This window comes from Notolepis coatsorum (genome assembly GCF_963971535.1).
Source record: "Notolepis coatsorum genome assembly, contig: SUPER_1_unloc_1, whole genome shotgun sequence".
Lineage (NCBI taxonomy): Eukaryota > Metazoa > Chordata > Actinopteri > Aulopiformes > Paralepididae > Notolepis > Notolepis coatsorum.
The window spans coordinates 881,545-899,191 of record NW_028174886.1 but is presented as its reverse complement, the minus strand read 5'-3'; the positions used below and the strand labels follow the sequence as shown (position 1 = coordinate 899,191).

General features: G+C 50.1%; 1 protein-coding gene across 1 annotated transcript in view; it reads left to right on the top strand.

Annotated features, from left to right (window-relative positions):
* The window catches only part of LOC311246262 (structural maintenance of chromosomes protein 6-like), a gene marked incomplete at both ends in the record, with an annotated part of 159,261 nt that overhangs the window by 40,468 nt on the left and 101,146 nt on the right, over window positions 1-17,647 (top strand). The window contains 1 exon segment of the mRNA XM_084338477.1: window positions 8,378-8,476. Within this exon segment, the coding sequence (XP_084194603.1) occupies window positions 8,378-8,476 (99 nt within the window).

Sequence of the window (17,647 nt, the reverse complement as noted above, 5' to 3'; positions counted from 1 at the left end):
CGGGACGGGCTTTGCTCCCTGTAGACAGTCTAGCTCATCGGGAAACGAGTCTCTCTGGGCTCGCTGTAGGAGAAGAAGTTCTCCTTCTTCGTAGTTAGCTGCAGTAATGTCAGTAGTGAGCTGAACCTCTGGGTGGTGCCACAGGAATGTCTTTAGCTGCGCACTCTCAAGGGTGAGGCAATCGTCTATGTCGGGGTCTGTGGAGACGAGTGTGGTCAATCCACAGAACATAGATTTCTTGTTCTCTGCCTCCTCTTTACTCGCTTCCCGTGGGGTGGGTGTAGGCCACTCTTCTTCCGGGAGCTTGAGGAACTCTGGCCCGTCACTGTATAGATTGTGACGGGTGAGGTCATCCAGGGACATTCCCCGGGTGATGACGTCAGCTGGGTTGTGTTTTGTGTCCACATACCTCCAGCTTGCTGCTTCTGTTAAATCTTGGATCTCTGTGACTCTGACTCCCACGAAGACCTTGTATCTACACGAATCAGACCGGATCCATGTGAGTACTGTCGTGGAGTCTGACCACAAGATTGTTCTTTGCACCGGGATGGTGAGTTCACGTTGGATTTACGTGGCGAGTTGCGCTCCTGCTAGGGTTGCGCAGAGCTCTAGACGCGGGATAGATTGTTGCTTGCGTGGGGCTATTCTTGAGCGAGCCAGGATGAAAGCAGTATGTATTTCTCCTCCCTCCTCTCGGGCACGCAAGTAAGCCACCGAACCGTAGGCTACTTCGGAGGCGTCGCTGAAGACGTGCAGGTCCATCTGGCACGTCTCCGGCCTCACTGTGGGTGGGAAGTAGCTGCGGCGTATGTTGACACCTGGGAGTGAGCTGAGTTCTGTCTCCCACTCTCTCCATGTGGAGGCAAGGTGTTCGGGTATGGGGTCGTCCCAGCCCTGGTCCTTGTCCCATAACGCTCTTACAATCATCTTTGCCCTGGTGGTGTAAGGTAGAATACATCCCAACGGGTCGTATTGTCTGGCGAGTGTTCTGTATACACTCCGTCTTGTGGTCGGTAGTGCAGTCGACCTTCCCTGCTCCTTGGTCAGGGGTGTGTGTTTCTTTTTTTTTTTTTTTTATTGGTCTTTTTCCCCCTCCATTTTCCTCCGATTTTCTCCCATCCCAATGTTAGTCGTATGCCAATTCCCAGTCCCTTCCTGGTCGCTGCGCACTTACCCCCCACAGTCAGATCATCTGGGAGAGTGGAGGCTACCACGTGCTTCCTCCGACACACGTCCAGCCAATCACCGCTTCTTTTCACCTGGCAGCGCGGATTCTCATCGAGAGGGCGTAGCGTGTGGGAGGACCACACTATCCCCCTCGAGTCCTATCCGCGCTTAGCAGGCGCCCCGACCGAACTGTAGGAGTCGCTGTTTACAACGACCCGGACCCACCCCGCCAGCTTCTCCCACCCTCTAATACAGCCAATTGTATTAGTGCAGACGGCCAGCCAAGCTGGTGACAACCCCGGAGCTGTGAGCTGGATTTGAACAGGCGAATCCAGCTCACAGCTCCGGGGCTGGTGACGAACGCAATCTCCGCTCGGCCACCTAACCGCCAGGGGTGTGTGTTTCTAATGGAGCGAGTCTGTTTTGAAGCGCCAGACCAGTCCTAATGTCATTTCTTGGGCTTCTCCTGGGATGGTCGCCATCCAGGTCTCGCTGCTTGCTGCCTTGTCCTCGGGGGAGAGGCTGCGCAATACTTGAGGGTCGCTGCTGGCCCACTGCCTGAGATCAAAGCCGCCTTTGATCAGGGAGGCGCGGAGCTTGAGTAGGAGGGCCTCGGCTTCTTCTGGCGTCGAGACGCTTTGCAGACAGTTGTCCACGTAGAAACTATTTCCTACACTTTGTCGGACCTCTTCATCAGCTGCTGGGTCCTCTGCGACGTGTTTTTGCAGTGCAAACGTAGCACAGCATGGGCTGCATGTGGTTCCGAAAGGGAGGACTTCCCATTGATAGATGGCTGGTTGCTCGTCCCCGATCCTCTCTCTCCATAGGAACCGCAGCAGGGGCTTGTCCTCCTCCACTAGTCGCACCTGCAGGAACATCCCTTTGATGTCGCCGCTGATGGCCACCTTGTCTTGGCGGAAACGTAGTAACATGCCTAGTAGAGAGGGGCCGAGTGTTGGGCCGGGCAAGAGCTCTTTATTCAGATTTTGTGATCCGATCTGGTAGCTGCAGTTGAACACAATACGATCCTTGCCGTTGTGGTGGACTTTGTGGTGCGGCACGTACCATGATTCGGTCATCTGATCGGCCTCTTTAATGTCAATTTTCTTTATGTGTCCCGCTGTGATTAGCTTGTCAATCTCAGCGCGGTACACAGTCTCTTGAGCGGGGTCTCTGGCTAGGCGCCGCTCTGTGTTCAGTAGATACCGCTCCGTCGCTTCTTTTGGGGCGTGGAAGGTAGGCATACCCTCTCGCCTCAGGAGTGGAGTTGCGTATCTCATCACTCCGTTGACTTTGACTCTCTTTGTCCCCCGCTCGAGGAGGGCTATAGCGTAAATGTCTTCCTTGGAACGAATGTCTTTCTTTTCGTTCTTAAAGGGCATTGTCTCTAGTGTCCATAGCCTCTCGACATGCTGTAGGAGGGTGGTGTCTTCTTCTGTCACTCTGGAGTGGAGGCAGCTAGTGGCTGCTGTTCGGTTAAGAGACCTAGCGAGGGGGCCTTGTAGTGTCCATCCTAGGCGGGTCTCGACTGCTGCAGGACAGCCTCTGGGCCCTGTGTGGACCCGGTCAATCGGGACGATGAGGTCTGCATGGTCGGAGCCTATCAGCAGGGTCGGGGTGGCACCGTCTATGAGCGGTATAGGTAGTTGACGCAGGTGCACATATTTATCCATCAGCTTGGCGATGGGGTAGGTGTACTGCGACAGGCCTATGTCTTGGCTGGTGAAAGCGTTAGTGATCCTATACCGTCTCTCTGGCTGCCCGCTTGCTGCGATAGTGAAGGAGACATTCTCGCCCTTTATCGTCTTTAGATCTCTTCTTATTGTCCGAATCGTCATCTGGTCTTCGCTCCCCCGCAGCCCCAGCTGGGCCGCAGCGGACGCAAGGAGAAGGGTCTTCTCTGACCCGTCATCAAGGACGGCGTAAGTGTCCATGACCTTGTCTTGGTAACTCAATGTTACGCGGACCACCTTTAAGAGCACCCGGGCGCCCCCGCTGCTGGCGGGGTCAATGTACATAACACTTGCCTTTGTGCTGCTTGAGGGTGCAGGCTTTCTTCTGTTACTGTCGTGTAGGACGTCTAAGTGGGCTCCGTCACACCGACTACACCTCTTCTTTAAGCGGCAATCGGCTGCCATGTGACTGCGCGCACATCGGTAACAGCGTCGGTTGGACTTTATCCATTGACTCACCTCGTCGGTGGTCATCTTCTTGAACGTGTCACAGTGTGACAGCCAGTGTTCCTTTTCGCAGTACGGGCACACCATATTCCACTTCTCTTTCATCGAGGGGGTACTGTGGTTCTTGTTGCTCGGTACTGATTCTGATTGGTGCATGACGGTCACCAATCTGCGGCCATCGTTTGCTCTCCTAGGTCCCTCTCTGGAGCTTGGTGTGCTCCGCACGAACGTATCCAACCGTAGGCTGTTGACTTCTCTCGCCAGGAAGTCGGCTAGGTCTAGGAGGGATGGCTCGGGACCGTTAGGATCACGGTGGTCTCTTTGCCGCCTGAAGCGCTCTTGTCGGGCGGGCGGAAGCTTCTCTAAAATCCTCTCGACATTAGAGTTTGCGTACAGTTCGTGCATACCCTTTTCCTTTTGCGCCCCCAGCATCCCTACCAGGGATTGTACCTTGATAGACAGGTCATCTAGTGAGCGATTGTCTGTGGCTGGGGGTAGACGGTCAATATGCCTTATCTCTTGTATTACGTAGTCCCATATGCGTCCATATCTTTGGTCGAGTGCTGCTAGAGCCGCGGTGTATGGGGTAGTAGAGGTGGCATATGCCAGCGCTATATTGTGCGCTCGGGGCACCTTGAGGTGCTTTAGTAGGATAGCATATTTGTACGGTTCATCAGCTACATCGGACATCATTGTCTCTAAGCACATTCGTAGCTCTGTGTACTGTGCTCTGTTCTCGTGTGTGAAGTCCGGGAACGTCGGTGTGCCAATGTACGATGCCATGGATGGCTGGCACATCGGTGAGCGTTGGAGGAGCGGCCTCCTAGGCGAGTCTCCTCTTACGTGTCTTGGTGGGCTGGTACCTGCTGGGTACCATGGCCCGCGTATCCAGGTGCTGTTCCTCGGGGCTGGTCGTGCGTCAAGCTCACCCGTGAATTGAGTCGGGGGTCTGTAGCGCAGAGCCGCGGGGGTAAAGCCTGGGCTGTACTGGACCTCCTGGTCCTGTGGAGTACTGTGCTGCTGTTGGGCTTGACTCTCCTCCTCTCCCTCTTCTTCTTCCTCTGGCAGGTCATCTAGATCCTGTAGTCGTCTATTTAGCCTCTCCGCGGTATAGACCGGTTCTTCCCTGTAGCTGGGTCTCGCTTGGACCGGTCGGGGAAGGGGTTCGGAGAGGGGTATAGGCTCTCTCTGGTGGTCGGGCTCAGGGTCGCTTGATCGGGTAGGGGAGGGTGCCCTTGACCCTTGTCTTGACGAGGCCCTGGAGCCCCGTGCGGAGGGAGGGGGGGTTGCCCTGGTAATCAGCTGCTCCATTATCTGCGCTTGTAATCGGTCGCGCTCAGCTTCGCGCTTGGTGAGAGCGAGGTCGCGCTCTGCTTCTCTTTGGGCACCGGCAGCGGCGCGCTGGGCTTCGGCCCGGTCTCTTCCCATATTCTCTTCCGTCTGGAGGCGTCTAATCTCTAGACGTATACGGTCTTCGTCACTCCGTTGCTGCGCTTGAAGGCGTTCTCTTTCCATGGAAGAATGTTCGCGCTCACTAAGCGTCTGTGCTTGGAGTCGATCGCGCTCGGTTGAGGCTGCCAGGCTGGCGAGGAAGGCCTGCGCCAGCATCTTGTCCGCCTCGCTGGGGGAAGACGCTGGTCGAGGTGATCCGCTCCTGGTAGTACTCGTTGGAGATCCGTTCTCCTGTGGCGAGTCAAGGAGATCCATCTCCGGGGTGCTCGTCCCTTCTTGTAGTGGGTCGAGTTCCATCCCTGGAGGGCTTTCTTTATCCTGGAGCTCTCCGGGGACTACTTCTTCGGTCTTGGCGGGGGGTAAAGTCATGTCAGGTCCCTCCTGGTCCCCACCGTGAGCTTGGTCAGTTACGTTAGAACCCACTAGGGTCTCTATTGGCGGGGTAGCCTGGTCGATAGGGTCGGACATAATTTTACTATCTACTTTTTCCGCGTTTACCGTCTGTAGAAAGCTAGGTAGTATACCGGCAACGTAATCCTCTAAGTACTGAGGTGTCTGCCGTCTACGCTGCGGGCGATCTATTTTAGGAGAACCGTTTGTGGAGTGTTCATCATTGGCCATGTCAATATTAATACCACTATATTAATATTACGCTAATTACCCTCCGGCTCGAAGGACCAATTGTAACTGAGGGGTACAATTCCCTGACTGTATTGATAAGTATGGTATCATTAAACCACTACCGTCTTATGTACATTCCTACTGGCCATACAGTACACAGGTATCTAATGATGAACACTTCCCCACAATGACTCGGTTCCACACAAAGCTGTATTTAAGTATTTATTAGCAGCAAAAAGTACATAATATACTTTACTTTACTTCACTTTGGATGCGCTTATAAGGCAAAGGATTGTGCGTAGGCAAATCAATAACGAATGTCCATTCTCATATTACGCAGGCAATAGTCATACAACCTGAATCTTAGGGAATTATATCTATGGTACACTAGTAATATAGCGGGAGATACTGGTAGGGTCCCCCCGGTTGTAAGCCAGCAAGGGTAGAGGATTTGTCGGTAGTAGAGTCTGGGTCAACGATGATAAGGAGACTCCGAGTACAGGAGACGGTGCAATAAGATCTTGATCCGCAGACGAATACAGCTGTTCTCCGTAGCATGTAGCTCCACATGGAAGAAAGCTAGCCGGCCCCAGACTTCTGAGAGGCAGACTCGACGTGGCTCCTCACAGGTTAAATCCCACACACTTGTGGGTGTCTGCGATTCTCCGCTCCATTAATTACAGGACCAAAAGCAAATATAATCCAGCCGAAAAGGGCTATGCAGTCGTCGGTAGGTTATCCAGTGTACATAATCCACACGGTCCTCGTCTAGGGCCCCTCGGGTGAAAGCGCCATGGTAAGCAGCCCAGCCTGGATAAGCACTCTAGCTGATACGAGGAAACGTTGGTGATGCTGGTCACTGTAGAACTTTAGCCGCACGATACACTATACACAAATAGACTATTACTGACTTAATAGAATAGGTCGAACTCGACGGTACAGCGTTAAACTCTGACACTTCAGTTATTAATTCGCACGCGGTCTCAATGCTCTATTTGGGGCCAAACAGGCCATACTGCACCGCACGTCGTATCGTGGGTGAGGCTTCAACTTTAATTACTAAGTGCTTCTGTATTCACCTGCGCCGTATTTATACGCTTAGATGAATAAACTAGTACCAGCTTTATTCCTGTCTCATATCCTTGCGCAGTACCGTTCATGTCCAGGCATGTCCCCGGCGGTGACTTTGAACCCGACATTGAAGGTATGGCCATGGCGCCTGTGGACCGCTGTCCAATAGGAGAATGAAATATTATGGTCTGTACTAGGCTAAAGGGATATTCCGTGTATATGTACAAGGAATATACAAGACATATCAAACGATATACAAATATTATGGAATATATATCAATCAATAAATATATATATTCGGTTTAATCTGATCCTTCGTAACAATATATATAAAAAAATAAAAAGTATTTAAAAAATACATAAATAAATGTGTATATACGTTTTGTACATAAAACTATGAAACGTTTGTAATCTTTGCTAAATGATATACTGAATTATGTTTATTTTTTGTATTTTATTTTTGTGTAAATAGTGTAATGTAATGTAATGGTAGGCAATTATAAGCCTCTGATTCAGCCTACACGTTTTGGAAGTTCTACTACTATGCTTTGTAAAAAAATTAAAAATACCGAAATAAAATCATTCATAAAATCATTCATTCATTCATTAGACTCACTGAACACTACAGACTCACTGAACACTACATACACACTGAACACTACAGACACACTGAACACTACAGACACACTGAACACTACAGACACACTGAACACTACAGACACACTGAACACTACAGACACACTGAACACTACAGACACACTGAACACTACAGACACACTGAACACTACAGACACACTGAACACTACAGACTCACTGAACACTACAGACTGACTGAACACTACAGACACACTGAACACTACAGACACACTGAACACTAAAGACTCACTGAACACTACAGACTGACTGAACCCTACAGACTCACTGAACCCTACAGACTCACTGAACCCTACAGACTCACTGAACACTACAGACACACTGAACCCTACAGACACACTGAACACTACAGACACACTGAACACTACAGACTCACTGAACCCTACAGACTCACTGAACACTACAGACTCACTGAACACTACAGACTCACTGAACACTACAGACACACTGAACACTAAAGACTCACTGAACCCTACAGACACACTGAACCCTACAGACACACTGAACACTACAGACACACTGAACACTACAGACACACTGAACACTACAGACACACTGAACCCTACAGACACACTGAACACTACAGACACACTGAACCCTACAGACTCACTGAACACTACAGACACACTGAACACTACAGACACACTGAACACTACAGACTCACTGAACACTACAGACACACTGAACACTACAGACTCACTGAACCCTACAGACTCACTGAACCCTACAGACTCACTGAACACTACAGACTCACTGAACCCTACAGACACACTGAACACTACAGACACACTGAACACTACAGACTCACTGAACACTACAGACACACTGTACACTAAAGACTCACTGAACACTACAGACTGACTGAACCCTACAGACTCACTGAACCCTACAGACACACTGAACACTACAGACTCACTGAACACTACAGACTCACTGAACACTACAGACACACTGAACACTACAGACACACTGAACACTACAGACACACTGTGGTGCTGCAATCACAACCACACAGAACACGACTCGCAACGTTGAACTGGATTTCTAGTCTTCATCGTTCAATATGACGTATGCAAAATTCTGCACTCAAATGTGTAAAAAAAAAAAAGAGAAAAAAATTCACTTTTAATTGAATCGCTTGTCAATTGTTCAGGGGAGTTGTTGAATTTCGTGTCCGTCTCTCGATCCCCGGCGTCTGGTTTGACACACTGCACGCTGTTCTCCTCCTCCAGGTGGGCGAGATGGAGAGAGCGGTGGAGCCGGTGCGACAGAAGCTGGAGTCGGACGAGCGCAACACAGTGAAGTTTGGCCAGAAGGTGGACGAATGGAAGGTTAGGTCCTACTGTATAATAACTATGGTACATACAGTCCTACTGTATAATAACTATGGTACATACAGTCCTACTATATAATAACTCTATGGTACATACAGTCCTACTGTATAATAACTCTATGGTACATACAGTCCTACTGTATAATAACTAGGGATGTCCGATATTATCGGCCTACCGATATTATCGGCCGATATGTAATATTGGAAATTATCGGTATCAGTTTTCAATAATTTTTTTTTCTTTTTTTTTACATTTATTTAACCTTTATTTACCCAGGCAAGCAAGTAAGAACACATTCTTATTTTATTTATTGTCAAAAGTATGCATAATGTTGTGTTAATTCCAACGACAAGAGATAATGTTAATTACCTGAAATTATTCAGTTTTTTTGGGGGGGGAAACCCAGCATATATCGGTTGATATCGGTATTGGAAATTAAGAGTTGGACAATATCGGTATATCGGATATTGGTAAAAAAAATAACAATATCGAACATCCCTAATAATAACTCTATGGTACATACAGTACATGCATAGAATAATACTAGTAGCCACCAGCCAAGTGCTGGTGTGTTGGATGTGGCTTGTATGTACATTTTAACTACCCACCTGTGGTAATGTTGCTAACCTGGACTTTCTGAATCCCCTCACCACTGTGCCCGGTTGACAAAAGTTAGTTCCTGTATGTACAAGCGGGTCCATAAATATTTGGACATTGACACAATTTTCACAATTTTGTGTCTGTAAACCACCACAATGAACTTGAAAAAACCCAAATACTTGGTTGCAAATCTTTTGCAGTCAAGTGTGGAACCAATAGACATCACCAGACTCTGAGATGTTGTCCCTTGTGATGCACTGCCAGGCCTCTACTGCAACTGTCTTCAGTTGATTTATTGATTGATTGAAGACTTTATTAACAGATTGCAGAATGGGTACAATACAGTACGGCTCGATACAAACAATTGTTAAGGGGATGCAGACCAGAGAAAGACTTTCGTCTCGTTTACATCCCCCATTTTCAATTCATCATGACATTTATGCCATACACAGTAAATCAAATCAAATCAAATTTATTTGTAAGGCCCGACAACACACGTTAATGTCCCCATGGGCCGTACAGGTCTTCTTTAAACAAGTCAAGAAGAAACATCACGATAAGTCAAGAACAAAACAAGAACACCATAAGGTCCAATTTTTTTTTTTAAATAAATGCAAAATAAATAAATGCAACACTCCCAGACATACCCCACGCGAAGGTAAGGAAAAACTTACTAAAACCTAGCAATAGGACAGGGTGAGATCAGGGTAGGTTGAAGGAGAGAGAGAAAAGATGGGTCTTAAGCAGCTTCGACAGAGCAGGCGCCCCTGACAACGGCAGGTAATTTGTTCCACAGGTAGGGAGCGCGGTAGACAAAGGCTCTGTGGCCGGCGGATTTCTTTTTAACCCTAGGAATCGATAGAAGCCCCGCATTTTGTGAGCGCAGAGCACGAGCGGGCGAGTATCGAGAGATGAGATCGGATAGATGGAGCGGTGCAAGCCCATTTACATTTGTGTAGGTGAGGAGTAGCACTTTAAAGTCAGATCGGGCTTGAAGACTGTTTCATCCAGACATTTATGACATACAAGATATACAAATAGACAGTACTGTTTGAGAGAAAGAGATATACATTCGAGGGGGAAGAAACTGTACATTGGAGGGGGTTTGGTGGGTGGGGGTTTGGACATTTACCGGGCCAGTTTCTAATTGGTTTTGAAGTTTCTGCTTGTTCTTAACCCTTGTGCTTTCCTGGTCATGATTTCTACTACTTTTCTACTTTCTTGACTTTGTGTGTGAGCACAGCGGTGTCTGTATTTATTATTATTTCATGAAATTGGGGCCATATCTTCATTTTACATATATTTTCATTATGTCAAAATATTATGATTTGAAACGCTCTAAAAAAATATAGGGTACCTCCCATGTTCCTAGCGTCCATTTTCATCCCATCCACTTCCATGTTAATAAAACCGCAATAAAACCGCCATAAAACCGCAAGTCTAAAAAAAATCTCTAATCTCTAATTTTCACATCATATATCGATAAATAAACAGAATAATTACACCAGGTGTAGCTGAGGGGTACAATTCCCTGACTGTATTGTTAGATATGATATTTAATACCACTACCTCATGTACTTTAACTTCTGGCCACCCAGTACAAGATATAAGTATGATGAACACTTTCCCACCTGATGAAACGAACCAACACAAATGGACCAAATCGAATATTTAATACAGCAAAGGGTGTATACAACATTCACTTAATTACATTTATGATTTGAAATGTTAAGTATGCACTTTTATGGCAAATGAGTATTCGTAGGTAAATCAACATTGAATGTCCAATCTCTGGTTGCGCAGGGAGTAAGTATACAACCTGGAATATTTAGGAAACGATAGCGATAGTACTTAAATAATTATAGCTGGATACACTAAGGGGGGGGGGGGTCCCGCTGGTTGTAAGACAGTAGGAGGGGGGGGTTAGAGAAGTCGCTGGCGGTATCCCATCTGGCCGACGGTGTCTTGGGAGAATCCAAAGTCTTAGACCCAGTGCCCACAGAACCTCGGGCCGTAGACGAACACAGCTGGACCCTCTGTGGAACGGTATCTGCCGGTCCACAACGGAGAGACGTGGTGCGACCTCACGTGTAGAGCGCCGCCTCACCTGTAGTCCTCTCCGGGGGGTAATTCCAACACTCGACAGTGTTGGCCTTTATCCATGGAATAATCAAAGCACATAAAGCATAATCCAAGAGCCGTGGAAGGCTCGCCGTCGTCGGGTAGAGTAATCCAATATGCAGGTCCAGTCGCTCTTGACCCGGAGCTCCTCGGATGCAATCACAACTAGGGGTCTGACCAGCCTGGATAAGCGTCCAGATAACGTCAGGAACGATGGGGGTACTGATAACTGTAGAACTCAAACCGAACGATGCACCATACATAATAGACTATTATTAGCTTAATAGAATACGTCCAACTCGACGGTATGGTGCCAAACTATGACCATTCAACTATTAATCTACACGATATCTCAATGCCTATTCTGGGCCAAGTAGGCCCTACTACACCGCACGTGCTTCGTGGGGAGGCTTTTGCGTCTGTCACTCTGTTGGAGGGTAAAGAACTGGACTAAAAGAAAGTTCTACTTTACGAGCGTCATATATATATGCGCTATGAACAAATAGTACCACACGTATTTCGCCCGGCATATTACTGCGCGGAACCGGGGGTTGCCTCGACATGTTAGGCGGCACGATTGAACTTGAACCTAGGGGTATGGCAACCTGGCGCCAGGTTCTCGTCCAATGGTAGAATGAAACTATTATGGGCTGTTTAGTAGAAACGGGGATATTCAATGCATATTGTACAAGGAATATACAGGGGATATCAAACGATATACAAATACAATTAAATATATATATATAAATAAATATACATATTCGGTTTAATCTGATCCTTCACAACAGCCGCCCCCTAATTAGTCCCACCTAATTAGCTAAGCAGAGACAGATTAACCGCACTGTCTTCCACTCAAGGTCCGCTGTAAGGTCAGTCAACTCACAAAGTCATAGGGTCATGGTCATCATCGATAGTATCTGGGAGTCGGGGCAGTTCTATGAGCCTCGCCACGGGCCGTGTGTAGGTGCGCCCTTGGACGAGTACTTCAGCTGCTCGGACCTTGCCATCGGCACCGGTGATCACTTTGCTTACGCGGCCAGCCGGCCACATAGCTCTGGGGAGTGACTGGTCAACTATCATGACGACTGTTCCTTCTGTCAAATTGTCTCTCTCTTTCACCCATTTCTGGCGGGTCTGTAGAGACGGTAGGTAGTGGAGTAGGAAGCTGCTCCAAAACTTGTCAGCTAGTACTTGGCTGTACCTCCACATTCTTCGGCCGTTCGCTTCTTCGGGCCTGTACATTGTCTGGGGTAGCGCGGGGTCCAGCCGCCCCATTAGGAGTGTGTTGGGGGTGACTGGGTCGACATCTGCTACATCACTGGAGACGTAACCGAGGGGCTTGGAGTTCAATACTCCCTCGATCTCCGTGAGGACTGTCATTAGGACTTCCTCTGCCACAGTCTGGGCTCCGAGTACGGCATACAGGGCTGTCTTTATAGAACGTACTTCTCGTTCCCAGGTTCCACCGAAGTGGGGTGCGTTCGGGGGATTAAACTGGAAGTCAACCTGGGCTGGAGCGAGGTGGGTCTTAAGTTCTGGGCCCATAGCTTGGAAGCTCTCTCTCAGCTCTCTTTCTCCGCCTTTGAAGTTGGTCCCGTGATCAGACAACAATGTAGACGGTTGTCCTTTCCGTGATATGAATCTCCGGAAGGCCATAAGGAATGAGTCTGTGCTCATGGTCGGAAGGAGCTCGATATGTATCGCTCTGGTGGTCATGCATTTGAATACAATACCCCACCGCTTCTCGGTGCCTCTTCCTCTTTTTATATACAACGGGCCAAAACAGTCCATGCCTGTGGAGTGGAATGGCTTGTCGCCGATTCGGAGGCGACAGGGGGGTAGGTCAGCCATCCGTGGTATGCTGGGCTGCGCGCGCCACTTACGGCAGTCTAGACAGGTTCGCTGGAAGCGCCGTACTGCTTCTCTCCCTTGTAATATCCAATAACGACGTCTGATCTCCGCGAAGACTCTCTCTGCTCCGGCGTGGTGCACATCCTCGTCGTATTTCTTTATGATCAGCTCTGTGACCTTGTGTCGGCTGTTCAAGACGATCGGGTGCTTAATGTCATCTGGTAGATCGGGGGCTCTCCGCAGGCGACCACCCACTCTGATGAGATTATGTGCGTCACTCTGGTGCCAGGTGAATCAGTCTGCTGTCTGATGGGACGGGGTTTCCTCCCTGTAGACAGTCTAGCTCATCGGGGAACGAGTCTCTCTGGGCTCGTTGTAGTAGAAGAAGTTCTGCTTCTTCGTAGTCAGCTGCTGACATGTCAGTGGTGGACTGAATCTCTGGGTGGTGCCGCAGGAATGTCCTTTGTTGCGCACTCTCTAGGGTAATGCAGTCATCTATGTTCGGGTCTGTAGAGGCGACAGTGCTCAGTCCACAGAACATAGGCTTCTTGTTCTCAGCCTCCTCTCTACTTGCTTCCCTCGGGGTGGGCGTAGGCCAATCTCCTTCCGGGAGCTGGAGGAATGCTGGTCCGTCACTGTAGATGTTGCGACGGGTTAGGTCATCCAGGGACATTCCCCGGGTGATGACGTCAGCTGGGTTGTGTTTGGTATCCACATATCTCCAGCTTGCTTCTTCTGTTGGTTCCTGAATCTCGGTGACTCTGACTCCCACGAAGACTTTGTATCTGCATGAATCAGACTTAATCCATGTGAGTACTGTCGTGGAATCTGACCACAAGATTGTTCTATGCACCGGAATGGTGAGTTCACGTTGGATTAACGTGGCTAGATGCGCTCCTGCGAGGGCTGCGCAGAGCTCTAGACGTGGGATAGATTGTTGCTTACGTGGGGCTATCCTTGAGCGGGCCAGTATGAAAGCAGTGTGTATCTCTCCTCCCATCTCTTGGGCACGCAAATAAGCAACCGATCCGTAGGCTACTTCGGAGGCATCGCTGAAGACGTGTAGCTCAATCTCGCATGTCTCTGGCCTCACTGTGGATGGGAAGTAGCTGCGGCGTATGTTGACACCTGGGAGTGAGCGGAGTTCCGTCTCCCACTCTCTCCATGTTGAGGCGAGGTGTGCGGGTATTGGGTCGTCCCAGCCCTGGTCCTTGTCCCATAGTACTCGTACAATCATCTTTGCCCTGGTGGTGTAAGGTAGAATACATCCCAACGGGTCATATTGTCTGGCGAGTGTTCTGTACACACTCCGTCTGGTGGTCGGTATCGCCGCCGACCTTCCTTGCTCTGGAGCCAAGGGTTTGTGTCTATAGTGGAGCGAGTCTGTTTTGAAGCGCCAGACTAATCCTAGTGTCATTTCTTGGGCTTCTCCTGGGATTGTCGCCATCCAGGTCTCGCTGCTGGCAGCCTTGTCTGCGGAGGAGAGGCTGCGCAATACGTGCGGGTCACTGCTGGCCCACTGCCTGAGATCAAAGCCTCCTTTGATTAGGGAGGCGCGTAACTTGATTAGGAGAGCCTCGGCTTCTTCTTGAGTCGAGACGCTTTGTAGACAGTTGTCTACGTAGAAACTGTTCTTCACACTGTGTTGGACCTCTTCATCTGCTGCTGGGTCCTCTGTGACGTGTTTCTGTAGTGCAAATGTAGCACAGCACGGGCTGCATGTGGTTCCGAAGGGGAGTACTTCCCACTGGTAGATGGATGGGTTCTCATCTCCGATCTTCTCTCTCCATAGGAACCGTAGCAGAGGCTTGTCCTCCTCTACTAGTCTCACTTGCAAGAACATCCCTTTGATATCCCCGCTTATAGCCACCTTGTCCTGGCGGAAGCGCAGTAGCACGCCTAGTAGGGAGGGGCCGAGTGTGGGGCCGGGCAAGAGCTCTTTATTCAGATTTTGGGATCCGATCTGGTAGCTGCAGTTAAACACAATGCGATCCTTGCCATTGTGATGGACCTTGTGATGCGGCACGTACCATGATTCGGTCGTCTGATCGGCCTCTTTAATGTCAATCTTTGTTACGTGTCCCGCTGTGATTAGCTTCTCAATCTCAGCTCGGTACACACTCTGTTGAGCGGGGTCTTTGGCTAGGCGCCGCTCTGTGTTCAGTAGATAGCGCTCCGTGGCGTCTTTCTTTGCGTGAAAGGGGGGCATTCCCTCTCTCCTCAGGAGTGGAGTTGCGTATCTCATCACTCCGCCGACTGTGACTCTCTTTGTCCCCTGCTCGAGTAGGTGGATGGCGTAAATGTCTTCTTTAGAGCGAATGTCTTTCTTTTCGTTCTTAAAGGGCATTGTCTCTAGGGTCCATAGCCTCTCGACATGCTGCAGGAGAGTGGTGTCTTCTTCTGTCGTTCGGGAGTGGAAGCAGCTAGTGGCTGCGGTTCGGTTGAGAGATTTAGCGAGGGGGCCTTGTAATGTCCATCCTAGGCGGGTCTCGACGGCTGCAGGACAGCCTCGGGGACCGGTATGGACCCGGTCAATCGGGACTATGAGTTCTGCATGGTCAGAGCCTATCAACAGGGTCGGGGTAGCGCCGTTTATGAGCGGGATAGGTAATTGGCGCAGGTGCACATATTTATCCATCAACTTGGTGACAGGGTAGGTGTACTGCGAGAGTCCTATTTCTTGGCTGGTAAAAGCATTTGTGATCTTGTACCGTCGCTCTGGCTGCCCGTTGGCTGCGATAGTGAAGGAGACACTCTCGCCCTTTATCGTCTTTAAATCTCTTCTTATTGTCCGAATCGTCATTTCGTTCTTGCTCCCCCGCAGTCCCAGTTGAGTCGCAGCGGAGGCGAGCAGAAGGGTCTTCTCTGACCCGTCATCAAGGACGGCGTAAGTGTCCATGACTTTATCCTGGTAGCTCAATGTCACACGGACTACCTTTAAGAGCACTTGAGCTCCGTTGCTGCTGGCGGGGTCAATGTACATGACACTTGCCTTGGTGCCGCTCCGTGGTGCAGGTGTAGGCCGTCTTCCGTTACTATCGTGTAGTATATCTAGATGGGCTCCATCGCACCGGCTGCACCTTTTCTTTAGGCGGCATTCGGCTGCCATGTGGGGCCGCGCACATCGATAACAGCGCCGGTTGGACTTTATCCATTGGCTCACTTCTTCTGCATTCATCTTTGTGAATGTGTCACATTGTGACAGCCAGTGTTCTTTCTCACAGTAGGGACACGCTATCTTCCACTTCTCCTTCCTCGAGGGGGTGCTGTGACTCTTACTGCTCGGTACTGACTCTGATTGGTGCATGACAGTCACCGATCTTCTTCCATCATTTATTCTCCTGGGTCCCTCTCTGGAGCTTGGCGTGCTCCGCCCGAAGGTGTCCAGTCGTAAGCTGCTGACCTCTCTCGCCAGGAAGTCGGCCAGATCAAGGAGGGATGGCTCGGGGCCGTCGGGATCTCGGTAGTCCCTCTGCCGCCGAAAGCGCTCCTGTCTTGCGGGTGGCAGCTTCTCCAAAATCCTCTCAACGTTAGAGTTGGCGTACAGCTCATGCCTGCCCTTCTCCCGTTGAGCTCCCAGCATCCCCACCAGGGACTGCACTTTGATTGACAGGTCATCTAGTGAGCGATTGTCTGTGGCTGGGGGTAGGCGGTCAATATGCCTTATCTCCTGGATTACGTAATCCCATATACGTCCATATCTTTGATCCAGCGCTGCAAGGGCCGCTGTGTATGGGGTCGAGGAGGTAGCATAGGCTAGCGCTATATTGTGTGCTCGCGGTACTTTCAGGTGCTTCAATAATATTGCATACTTGTGGCGTTCATCAATGACATCCACCAGCATTGTCTCTAAGCACATCCGGAGCTCCGTGTACTGTGCTCGACTCTCATAGACGAAGTCTGGGATTGACGGCGTGGCGTTGTATGACGCCGTGGATGGCGAGTACATCGGCGAGCGTTGGGGGAGAGACCTCCTGGGCGAGTCCCCTCCTGCGCCTCGCCGTGGGCCGGTACTGGCAGGGTACCATGGCCCGCTGGTCCAGGTACTGTTCCTCGGGGCTGGTCGTGCGTCGTGCTCACCCATAAATAGAGTCGGGGGTCTGTAGCGCAGCGCCGCGGGGGTATAGCCTGGACTGTATGGGACCTCCTGGTCCGGTGGAGTACTGTGCTGTCGTCGGGCTTGGTTCTCCTCTTCTCCCTCTTCTTCTTCTATCAAATCTTCCAGATCTTGTAATCGTTTATTTAGCTTCTCCGCAGTGTAGGCCGCTCCTTCCTTGTAGCTGGGTCTCGCTTGGACCGGTATGGGAAGGGGGTCTGCGGGGGGTCTAGACTCGGTCTGTTGGTCAAGTTCAGGGTCGCTTGCTCGTTGCGGTGACGCTGCTCTTGACTGCTGTCTCGACGAGTTCCTTGAGCCCCTGGCGGAGGGAGAGGGAGTTGTCCTTTTGATCAGCTGCTCTATCAGTTGTGCTTGTAGTCTGTCGCGCTCTGCGTCTCTTTGGGCACCGGCAGCAGTGCGCTGGGCGTCGGCGCGGTCTCTTGCCATATTCTCTTCCATCTGGAAGCGTCTCATCTCCAGACTTGTGCGCTGTTCTTCGC